A 12,113-nucleotide genomic window follows, 5' to 3' on the forward strand; every position below is an offset into this window, starting at 1 on the left:
TTGAGGAAATAAGTACTCAAGGGCTATTGGGAGCACAGCAAGGGACACAGAAACCAGCCTGAATGGTCTTCCACTGGGACACTGTAATCATCAGAATAAATAATGATAACTTCTCCTATTCACTGAGAAAGATGGAAAACTATGAGTCCTTAGGGATCTAAATAAGTGAATGAATACACTGAAATTTGATGATGAAGGGGATATTTGCATAATTTCAAAGTACCTTCCCACAAAGTACTTATTCAGTACAAAGGGGAACAGAGTATCATTACAGTGGAGAAACCTGGCAGACACCCCCATAATCAAATCATGAAAATAAACCTCACCAATAAAGGAATAGGTTGAATTGTGTGCCACATTCGGCCTCAATGAGAAGGAAACTATCACTCCTGGTATCTGTCAGAGGCGCCTAACTTAAATCTAATCATGAAGAAATACCAGATCACCCCAAATTGAGGGCCATTCTACAAAATACCTGGCCTGCAATAGTCAAAGTTGTCAAAGTCTTGAAAGTCAAGAAAAGGCCTTGGGAGTGTCCCAGACTAAAGGTACATGATAATTAAATGCAAAATATATTTCTGAATGGGATCCTTTTGCAAAAGACAGCAGTTAGGCAATCAGTGAAGAGCGAATGGCGCTTGAGGATTCGGTGGTGGTAATCCGTCCATGTTAATTTTCTGATTTTCATGATTGTACTGGATTACGTGGGAGAACATCCCTGTGGGAAATACACACTAAAGTACTTGGTTGAGATGAAACATCAGGTGGGCAATTTATTCTCAAATGGTTCAATAACAAATGTTCTTTGTACTGTTCCAACTGTTCTAGAAGTTTGTGACATATCAAGCTTTTACAAATTTTAAAATTAAAAATGCATTCATGGAATGCAATAAAATAGAGAGGTATGGTTTAATATTATGATATCAGAGCGGAACAGAGAGCTGGGCAGGGTTTTGAATGACAAGGAGGACCTGCCTATCAACCAAGACACTATCTTGCATTTTCATGGTTCTTTTCAACATATAGAACATTTTTACTTACAGTATCTTACGTAACTCCCATAACCGTATACAGTTATGACATTAATCTTGTTTGATACAGCGGGGACTCAAACACAGAGACAGTGAGCTGTGATTAGGGCAGTGGAAATGCTGGGCTTCGGAGCCAGGTCTCTGGGGCTCCATCCTGCTCTTTATGTGTTCATTTAGCATTTACTTACTGACTAGCTACCGTGTGCTGAGTCCTGTGCAGCACACAAAATAGACAGAATGTCCTCTCTCGTGGAGCTTACCAGCTGCTCTGAGTGCAGACGATCTGGATTCAGGCTCATTAAGCATAAAACCCCAGCTCCCACCTCTATTTCTCAGCCCATTGAAAAAGCCAGCCCAGCATCTGTGACAAAGTGCCTTTTTGGCATTCCTTCGTCACAATCCTGTTTTACCTGCAGCATCCTGAGCTCAGCAGCGCACTCCCCGACGTTAGGTGCACACGGAGCCAGTGATGGGCAGATCCCCAAGACGGGTATGGTGGGCTGGGCACGGAGAAAACGCAGTGGCTCTCTGGAAAATCCAATTACTCCCACTTTTCACTCATTTGGAAAATGCCTTTCTGACCACAAAACAAAATCTACACTGTACTCAGCTCCCCATTCGGTGCGCTCCCCAGTTAACAAGGATTTAATAAACGTTCTTGGGAAAAAACCTAGCAAATACCCACAGATAATGGTGATTATATATCCACTTCCTGTACAGTAATTTATAAGGGTTTTCCACATGTGTCATCTGATACTTCGCAGGAGCTCTTGCAGGAGACATTTACTGCTCAGCTCTCCAGTTCGTAGGGCCAGACAGTTGCCCAGTAGGTGAAAGGGTCAGAATTTGAACCCGGGTCCTCCGGCATCACATCCTTGCACGTCTATCTACCTAAATTGCCTCTCTTCCCACTGAGAAAGCACAGGAGGCAGCTGGGTTAAAATCTGAAGTTTAGTTTAGCAACTGGAGGTGAGTGAGTGGTCTCACTGGAAACTTTTCCTGTCTCCCCCTAGAGCTTTTAAGCGAAGTGTAAATTGACTATGTGCTGAGGAATTTACCAGCTCAGACAGACTGAAACAATTAGACAGGAGGCCAAGTGAGAGTGAGAGGGAGACAGACCCCAGGCCCGGGAGCCCACATTCCTTTTCAAAGCTCCCCTTCACATCCGTCCTCAATTGGCTGAAACCCCAGAGGCCTGCCTGGCGAACCCACTTCCTCTCAGAAGTGTCCGTCCCCCAAGGGAGCCTGGGATTTGTAGTCCTGAGATCAGCCGACCTCTGCTAATCCTGGGGCCTGCTCCCCGGCTGGGGGAGCGCAGTGTCAACTTCAGTAGCTTTCTTCGTGATGAAGTGTCCGTGTGCTTTTTGCAAAACACAGAGTTCTTCCTGGATACGAGCTGCAGCCTCTGTTAATTCACCAGAACCCAATCCCCTGGCCCCCCATTCAGGTTCTTTATGGCCTCCCCTCTCTCGCCCATTGATCCTAAGCACCGTTTTATGGCCTCTGGGGAGGGAGGGCTGGACACAAGCCCAGCCCTGCTGCGAACGCGGAGGAAGCTCTGGCGGCAGAGCCCCGGCCAGGTGGGAGCCGGGCAGCCAGGCTGCAGGGTTGCCTCCCCACGGGGTATCTTCTCAAGAGCGTTTCAGGTGACGTGTTTACAGCATGGCCGTTGATGAGTAGATAGTAGAGGACGCAGAGGCTGAAGCCAAGTCCACAGATGACTTACAGAGGCGCTGCACTTTGTTTCGTTTTGCTTTGTGTTTTATTTCCTCCCGCACCGTGGCCTTGGCCCAGCAGCACCTTGGCTTCGGATAGACAGATGTTCCTCTCCGCCCCGGTCTTCTCCAACCTCCTGATCTCATTTGGTCTAACGAGTCACACGCCATCTGACGGCCCACACCTTGTGCATTACCCACGGATGGACTAAATGAACATGGTACACATTCATCTTTCAGTTGCATGGAGATATTACCGGTTAAGTAAAATAATGATGATTTTAGGTGTTATTAAATTTCTGGTGGTCATTGACTAATAAACATGTTGCAAAACAGCAGATATTGAAAATATAGTTTCCTTAGGTTGGAAGTCAACAGTATTTTTTTTTTTTTTTTGACACTAAAAAATATGACCTCCAGCTCAAAAGGGCTGTTAGCCAGTGTCCTACACTGCGGGGAAGACTGATTTGCAGTAGAACTGCCCACAGCTGGGCCATGCTTCCCTCTTCTTGGCTCATACTGTTGGTTAGAACAAATAAACTTCGTGGCGTAGGTGCAGAATGGTGGAGAGGGGAAAATACTGGACTGGAAGCCAGGAGGGCAGAGATCCTGTTTGTCCTCTGCGACTAGCCAGCTGGATGCCCTCGAGTCAGCTAGTAAATCTTAAATCTGGGCACCACAGGGGAACAAATGCCAGCCCTTCCTCCTCACAAATGCTTCTAAGTAGAAAATGGTGTCCGGGCCCTGTTAGCGAGTGCAGTAGCTTCTTAAGTGGGAAACAAGTTCAAGGGGCAAGATCTGGCCAAAGTTCTAAGACTTAATAGAGGTGATGAGCATAAGTCAGTATTTAAATTGGCTGTAAACAATAATATTAACAGAGCCACTTTAACAAGGAGCCAGAGCTGCCACACCGGGGGAACTGCCTTGCACGTCTATGTCTCAAATCTTCGGAATGTTTAAACAGGACCAAATAGCCTTTGGACTGGGCCTAAGCAACCTTGTTTCCTAAGACACTGTTTGCAAAGATAACAAAAAGCAGTTATTATGACGACTGGGCTGATGGCTACTGGATTGAAAATTAAAAACAGTGTTTAGAATTAGCATCACTGTGTTATTTTATCTGAACCAATAGAAATACTTTCCATCTATTGATGTAATTGTTCCCCTTCCCTTTCTCATAAATACCCATTGTTTTTGAGTCCTAATTGGAACATTATTTGGGTTTCTGCCTGAATCAGCGTGTCCAGAATAGCTATTCTTATTGAGCTCAATAAATGCTGTTGCCGCTCACTTTGAAGGGCCTTTTTATTTTTTAGGTTAACAAGAGCATTTAAAAAACCCTCTTCACAGGTGAAGCCCCAAGGGTCTGAGGGTCCTTTATGCGATTCCATTTTTCCCTAATGAATGCTTTGTAGATTTCAAGATTGATGGCAACAGTGCTTGGCTGAGGTAGAGATTTTCAAAAGGATACAGCCAAACTATTCTCAAACATACCTGGCCTTCATCATTTCTCTTTCTATGCTCGGACCGCTAATACCAAGTTTTTATTTTCTCCTTTCTCAGAAGTCCCAGGAAAACTCATGCGGATATACACACACACACTTACTCCTCTGAAGACTAACCTTCTCGGGGAGTGTCAACAGCAGGAGAGACGCAATACAAAGAAAATGGAAGAAAACAGAATTCCAGTTTCAATTTATTTTTATATCACTCTTTAAAATTTTCTATGTTGTGTTTGTTTTATAATATAAATAATAATGTAACAGCTTGTGTAGATGATTTATAAATCGGTGTGCTTATGCTGAGAATATTTGCTTAACACATTTTTTTAATGGCCAGGTGCAAGTTAAAAATAATTGGATACCACCGTTCTGGAGCACATCTCATTTCATCTTGGTAGATGTGTTGTCTGGAAGATATTCAGTGTTACCAAGGGAAGATTATAGGGTTGCCAATGCTGTGGGTCTAATTCCTCACATCAAGGACTTTCCAAGCCTCATTTTTTGTTGTTTTATAAAATAGAGAAATTAAAAACAAGCTACCTAAGAGTGAAGCACTTTGAAGAAAGTGTCTGCCTTGGAAGAAAAAGACCTTAAAAATCTTCATGGAGCATGTAAAATCCTGGTAGGAGACCAGAGGAAGCTGGGCACCTGATTCTCTGTTGGAGTATCTGAAGGATGGCCACTTGGGTTTGAGGAGCTTGGTGAATGTAACAGAAGGAAGTCTGATGGACAAGGTCCATCTTGGACCAACCTGTTTGCTTTGTTCTGGTTCTTGGACACAGACTGTCTGTGGCCTTGGCTGTCATCTTATGGACCTCTTTTAGGCTGGAGGAAGATTGAAGTAACATTAAACAGAAATCTCTGCAAACATCATCAACAGTGTGAAGGTTAATTTTAAGTATTAAGTTGGATGGTCACGGGGTGCCCAGAAGGTTAATTTTAAGTGTTAAGTTGGATGGTCATGGGGTATGCACTTCTGTGTGTTTCTGGGCGAGTCGGCGTTTGAACTGGTGGATTTAGTGAAGTCGATTGCCGTCCCGATGCATCAGCCAATCTATCTGATTGAACAGAAGAAAAAAGCAGGAGAAAGACGAATTCACCCCATGCTTCCTGCCTGTCTGCTGGAGCTGGGACACTTCTCTCTTGTTGCTCTTGGACTGGGATTTACACCATCGGCTCTCCTGGGCCTCAAGCCTTTAGGTTTGGACTGGAAGTACATGCCTGGCTTTCCTGGGTCTCCAGCTGGCAGACAGCAGACTGGGGGACTTCTCAGCATCCAAAATCACGTGGGGCCAATTCCTCACAATCAATCAATCAATCAATCAATCAATCAATCAGTCAATCTCTCTCTCTCTTTATGTGTGTGTGTGTGTGTGTGTATCTACATATGTATCTATATAGAGACATCTATACGTCTATGTTTATATTTATCTATCTATATTTATCTATCATCTATCTATATTTATATCATCTCCTACTGGCTCTGTTTCTCTGGGGAACCCTGACTAATACAAACAACAATCAAAACCACATTGATTTTGTACTTTCTACTGTAGTGCAGTTTGTACATCTGAGAAAGTCTTCATGGTACAAGGAGGTGGTCAATAGAAAAATGTCCCCTGGGAAAACCCTTTGGCCTATTGGACGGGTAAATAAGAAAACAATGTCCTCAGTTCTGGGAAAAGAAGGCACAATTTATTTAGTCAAATTATTTTACAACATAGTCTTCCTGGACAGTTGTCAGCTTAACACTTAATATAGTTTAAAAAAGTCAACGATTACCTGCAAAATTATATATATTTTAATATCTAAAAAATATATTGCATATATAGGGCAGGAAAATCCCTCATGTCCACAAGGGAAAGTTTGCTTGTTCAAGGTTGCGATGATTGCAGGACTGTTATTTACAAACATTTCCAAAGCACAAAGATTTCAATGGATCGCCTCTGCTTGACTGATAAATAGCTACAATCAGTGCTTTTCTTTCTAGTAAGTCAGTGACTTAAATGTCTGTTTTCAGCAATAGTCACATTATGCTTTTTTTTTTTAAAACCAGCTATAAAAACGTACAAAGAGTCCAAATGTACAGATTGACAAAAGATGTACAAATTACATTTAAAAAAATAACACCGACTGATTTGATAGTAAAATTGTATCTGTGACCGAGGTCAACTCGTTTATTTATTCTTTTTAATTTTTTAATTATTTATTTTTAATACTGTGAGATATAGGAAAATAACTCTGCATAATTTATACAGTAAGTTGCCTTCTGATTGAGTGACCATTGCCTGGTGGTCTGACAAGCGCACAGCGCCTGCGGATCTGTTTGCATTTAGAAATCCCTACGACTTTTCAAAGTTCTGGGACTCATGGTCATTATTTAAAAAAAAAAAAAAAAAAGTTATTTAATTCTCTGTCTTTCAGGAATGTCTGAGCTTGCATGTACATTTCTTAGTTCCTATCTTGGCTATTTCTAGAGAGAATGATCTGCCTAGTACATGTTGCCCACTGAGAGGAATTTTGCAATGCCCATGATGGCTTAAATACACACACATGTTCTTCCTTCTAAATTCCAGTTGGGTGAAAACTTCACTGGCCTTACAACCAATGTTCCAGTTGCCATCCACTGAATTAGGTCTTCCTGAAACAAGGTTATAAGCTTCCTGCCTCTATTTTCACTGAGTCTCAAACCAGAGCCTAACTGGTTAAGTTCATGATTCTTTATCAGACTGAACCCAACGAGGTCCACGGTAAGACCCGTGTGTGGATAAGAAACTGCTTTGGTCATAAAAATATAAAGAAAATGTACAGTTTCTTCCATAGAACCATGAAACAACTATTCCAGTAATCTAAATATTCCTTTCAGAAGATGATAGGAGATTGAGAATCCAAACTGGCCTACTGGCCCATGGAATTATCCATCTCTTTGTTCAACGTAGAGGAAGCAACATTAAAAAAAAAAAAAAAAAGAATTTGTTTTTAAAGAACAAATACAAAGGTTCTATCCAACAAGAAAGAACATCCAGTTTTGTTTTCTTGTCAAGGCCACGTGTGTCCTTTAGAGTCCAAAGTATTCCAGGAAGTGTGAGGGCTGGGGCTTCAGCTAGAAGGCCACCGACGTTTAGGCTTCTAGTAGTAGCTGCCTAAGTGTGAGGGCACATGGGTGTTAGGGTGGCGGGGGACATTGGGGTTGGGGTAGATTCCGCCCGTGGGGGAGGTCCAGTACTGTGAGGCTGCTCCAAAGAAGCTGGAGGAAGTGACAGGCATGGTGGGTGGGTGGGGAGAAACAAAGTTCACCTTCTGTTGATGGGCGTGGTAGGGAGGCATGTAGGAGATATCAGGAGTGTACTTGTATATGGGCGACTCAGTTGGATGTGGCTGCAGAGCCTGGGCAATGCCATGGAAGTCAAATTTGTAGGCATACCTTTTGCCATGCACTTTTGTCATAATGTTTTTATCGTAGTAGTATCGGAGGGCCCGGCTCAGCTTGTCGTAATTCATGTTGGGCTTGCTTTTCCGCTCCCCCCAGCGCCTGGCCACCTCGTCGGGGTCCGTCATTTTGAACTCCCCGTTGGTCCCCTCCCAGGTGATACAGCTGGCGTTGTTGCTGTCAGAGAGTAGCTCGAGGAGGAATTGCCACAACTGGATCTGCCCGCTTCCTGCAGGCGGTGGAACGAACAAGGGAAAAGAGAATATTTCAGCCTGGGGAAGTCAGAGTCCAATCCCCTAAAAGCAAGGATTCGCTCACCCTTTGTAAAAAAAAAAAACAAACTAAAAACCGAAACAAAAAACCCCTGTATTTCCTTTTGCATTCAGAATCTACTTGGCAGCCCCTTCCTTTCATTGTTGACTTCTTTACCATTAGCCACTGGGATTGGTATGTAAGCATAGTCAGATCTTAAAACAATTTGCCCCAAGCCCGGGGAAATGCACGGCGGGTAATGAGGTGCTGAATCGCCCAGAACTAGCTGTGTGATTTGGGGCAAGCCACAGCCACTCCTTTTGGCAAGATTTTTGAATTTCTTCTTCTATAAAGGCCTGCATCACCGGCCATCCCTGCTTAGTGATGGAGTCCCCCAGGGTGTTGCATGTCCCTGTAAGGGTCTGTGCCAGGAGGTTGCTGTCAGTCGCAGAGAGAGGGTGTGGCACAGGCTGTGAGCTGACAGGATGCTCCTTAGCAGAGCCTTAGCCTCAGCTCCCAACTCTAAGTTCTACAGGGAAGCACCTTGGCCGAGAGAAAAGTTAACAGGACAGGGAGCTGGGCGGCTTCTTTTACCTCTGGGCAGAAATGGCCAGGCAACGGCCCTAACTGGGTTTGCTCAGTGGTTGGAGCGTCGGCCCAAGGACTGAAAGGTCCCAGGTTTGATTCTGGCCAAGGGCACATGCCTCAGTTGGAGGCTTGATCCACCCCAGTAGGGGCTCGTTCAGGAGGCAACCACTTGGTGTGTCTCTCTCACATTTATGTTCCTCTCTCTCCTTCCCTCTTCCACTCTCTCTGAAAAGCAATGGAAAAAATATCTTTGGGTGAAGATTAAAAAAAAGAAAAGAAATGGCCAGGCGCAAAAGAATGGGCCTGGAGACACGGGCAGTGACAGTTCCCTGGACTGGGAGGGTGCGGGCCTCACTCCCGCACTGGGGCCTATCAGCGCACACGCTCGGCGCTCTTGATTTAGAACTCACTTTAGGGTTATTTTGGATAATAAGCCCTTAAAATACATTGTAAAATTTATTTTATTTGCAACTTTTCAGGGACACACCTCTTTCATAAGGCCAGATAGCTTGCAATGCTTTCTAAAATCAAGAATAAAATGCCTTTGGAATATTTATTCACCTGGGCCTTGCACCAGGCAGGTAACAGAGTCCACTGGAACTGTTCCCTTCTCTCCAACCCCCGCCTTTCCCTCCTGGAACTTCTCCCTGTGCCACTTATGACTAATCTAAAGCTCGGTGCAGGTGTGCAGTGCTCATACGTTTGCTTTCCAGAAATGTCCTCAGCTAGTGGACATTACTGGCACCAAATAACCAGCCCTGACTTCTCACTTGGACACTAGAGAAGCAGGTGTTGAATACTTTAAGGAAAGGAGTACATGTTACTCCCCAGCCAGGTGTCTGAACTATGCGTGGAGGTCTCTGTGACCTCACAAAGCTACGGAACATTCTGGAAAGAAAACGCTGCAGGCCAAAGTCAACTCACCGGGGTTGGCTAGGCGACTGCTGGTTGGGCCCAGGATCTGATATGGATCTAAGGAAACAAAAAAGGAAATTTGCTTCACTGTTATTAAAAGTATAAAAACAACAGCATTAACACTAAGAATACCGCAAGGGTTTATACTTTTATTTCAACATCATAGGAAAGCCTGATTTCAGAAAATGTGACTGCTTTTATGTGCAGACCCCAGAGATCTTGACCACAGTTATGGTTCATCCCAGTTTTTATAGAAACAACATGGGATAGTAACAGCATTTTTTTTTTTTTCATATTTGGTATCTAAAAGTTGTAGATAATGCTGTTATTATCTAAAACAGTAACAAAACTATTTGGAAAGGAGCTGCTTAATATTTCACCATAGTGAATAAAGTGAACATGGTTTATTAAACGGGCTCGAGGATCTAATGATTACTAGTCTTTAATAGCTCTACCTAATACTAACAACTTTACACTCCTCTGCTTTTCTGAGGTAGCATAACATATACCTGCCGGGAAACCAAGAGGCCCAGTTTCTAGCCCTACTTATGCTATAAACTAAACCCACTGGCCCATCTCTGGGCATCAGTTCTCTCAACCACAAAGGGAGTGGTTGGGCTACTGGATTCCTCACTTCCCTTCTAATACAACATCCTGTGATTTTAAGCTTGGAAATGTCAACACTAACCAGAATTTGTATTTTAACTATAAAGTGACTGTTTTTGTATCCCAGTTTACTTAAAATTTATGTCACTATTTAGCTATAAAAAAATCTTTGCAATATTAGTTTTATGTGAGGTTTGTCTCCATTTTTCAGGTAAAGAAATCATGGTAGAGAGCTGGATCACAACTTGGCCACGTTGTTAAATGTTTGGTCCAATTTTGCTATTTTTATAGTTATAATTGCAATTTAAAAAAATCAGCACGATTTTTGGGTTTCTACTTAGAACCATAAGTTAACTTCAAGAGTCTGTTAGGCCATTTAGTCTACCCTTTTCCATCCCCACAGCATGACAACAAACATTTTTTTGGCAGGTCACATCTGACTTTGTTGTTGTTGGAGGTTCTTTAAATCCTTTGTGTCAGATCCTCTGTCGGTCTAGAGTTTCTAAACTTTCCTGATGAACTGTAAGTCCATTTTCTATTGCTCTGTCTGCAGTGGAGATGGAAAACAGTGTTTGTCCATCCCAAAGCAAATGGCTTGCTCGGAACTTCATTCAATTGTGTCACATAAAGACGACACAGCTGGCCTTGGGGGTGGGCACAAGATCCCCCCTATATGAGGGCTCTTCATATAGAATGGGAGGAAGATTTCAGCTTGAATGGAAGTTATAGGGAGGGGACTTTGGCTTAATTAGTGGAACTGAGCCCAGCTAGGTAGTGAACTCCATGTTGCTATAAGTATTTGAGTAGAGGTGAGGTAATCATAAGATTGAATTGTTACTGAAGGACTTGTAGACCTAGGTGTCTCTAAGTTCCTTTGTAATACTAGAAGTCTCCAGTCACATGGTTTTAACCCCCCCCCCCCCCCCCTTGCCTAAACTGTTAAGCAGACCCATCACAGGATGAAGGTGTTTTTTAAAGCAAGGTTGGTGAAACATAAAAGGCTTGGAGAGCACTTGGACTGGGGACGGGCTATGGCTCTCCATCAATTAGCCGTGCGGCTTAAAGCAAATCACTTTTCCCCTCTTCATTTTACAAAATGGGGCGTTGGAACATTTCATCGTTAATATTCCTTTCACCTCTGGTATTTAACAACCTGATTCCAGGGCTGGTACTTGACTCAGGGATCTGTTACAGAGAGTCCGATACAGACTCTCCGTGGAAAAGTGATGACAGGTGAGCATTTTGTTTAAACGCTCTTCAGTTGGCCACATGGACTCAGTGGCTGCCTGAGAGGCAGAGGAGGGTCACTGGGGGACAGGTACCTGGTTGGGGCCGTTGTTCAGTACTCTTATTCATTGTCTGTGCTCCTGCAAGGGGAGGACCTGCGGCAGGAGGAAAGGAAATCGGTCAGTGGGGCCATGCTCCCCAAGGGGACAGGAACAGCTTGTCAGACGCCTCCAGAGGAGAAGGTCCTCTCACTCACTCACTCACTCACTCACTCACTCACTCACTCACTCACTCACTCTCTCTCTATTCGCTCATCTAGTCAGCTTACTTTATAAGTATTTATCTAGACTCTACTGTGTGCTGGGACTGTTCTTGATGCCAGAGGTTCAGCAATGAACCAGTAGCTCCCAGTAAAACTTAATGTCAGCGGTGCAGACAGTGAAAAACGACAGTAAACACATGGCATCGGGGCTGTGGATTTCATTGTTAAATAGAAAATTTAGAGAGGTCCTTAAAGAGAAGGTGACATCTGAGCCAAGATCACCTGCTCCCCGTGTTTCCATGTTTGGGGAGCTTCACTCCATGGTATGTCACATGCACCTGTCCCATTCCTGTCATACTCCCGTCCCCCATTTAGATCTGTATTGTCTTCACGTGCTCTAAGGCTCAGTCTGACCGGTATCTTCACTGCTCCTCTCTCTTCCCACTGACCCATCATATGCTATTCAACTGGTTCACTCTCCCTAAACCATTGCACTCCACTGTCCAAAAACCTTAGTGACTCCTCACTGACTACAGAATTAAGGTCCATCTTCAATTTCCCTTCTCATATCCTAAGCCTCAGGAA

The 12,113-nt window shown here is 43.7% G+C and overlaps 1 protein-coding gene across 6 annotated transcripts in view; it reads right to left on the minus strand.

Annotated features, from left to right (window-relative positions):
• Positions 1 to 6,638: 6,638 nt before the first annotated feature.
• The window catches only part of FLI1 (Fli-1 proto-oncogene, ETS transcription factor), a 119,914-nt gene continuing 114,439 nt past the window's right edge, over positions 6,639 to 12,113 (minus strand). For all 6 annotated transcript variants that reach the window (XM_081122564.1, XM_081122567.1, XM_081122569.1 and 3 more), the window contains 3 exons: positions 11,362 to 11,421; positions 9,443 to 9,490; positions 6,639 to 7,907 (listed from right to left, as the gene is read on the minus strand). In XM_081122564.1, coding sequence (XP_080978690.1) covers positions 7,378 to 7,907; positions 9,443 to 9,490; positions 11,362 to 11,421 — 638 coding nt within the window. In that variant the 3' untranslated portion in view covers positions 6,639 to 7,377. The remainder of the gene's footprint in view (positions 7,908 to 9,442; positions 9,491 to 11,361; positions 11,422 to 12,113) is intronic.

This window comes from Miniopterus schreibersii, assembly GCF_964146895.1.
Source record: "Miniopterus schreibersii genome assembly, chromosome: 20".
Lineage (NCBI taxonomy): Eukaryota > Metazoa > Chordata > Mammalia > Chiroptera > Miniopteridae > Miniopterus > Miniopterus schreibersii.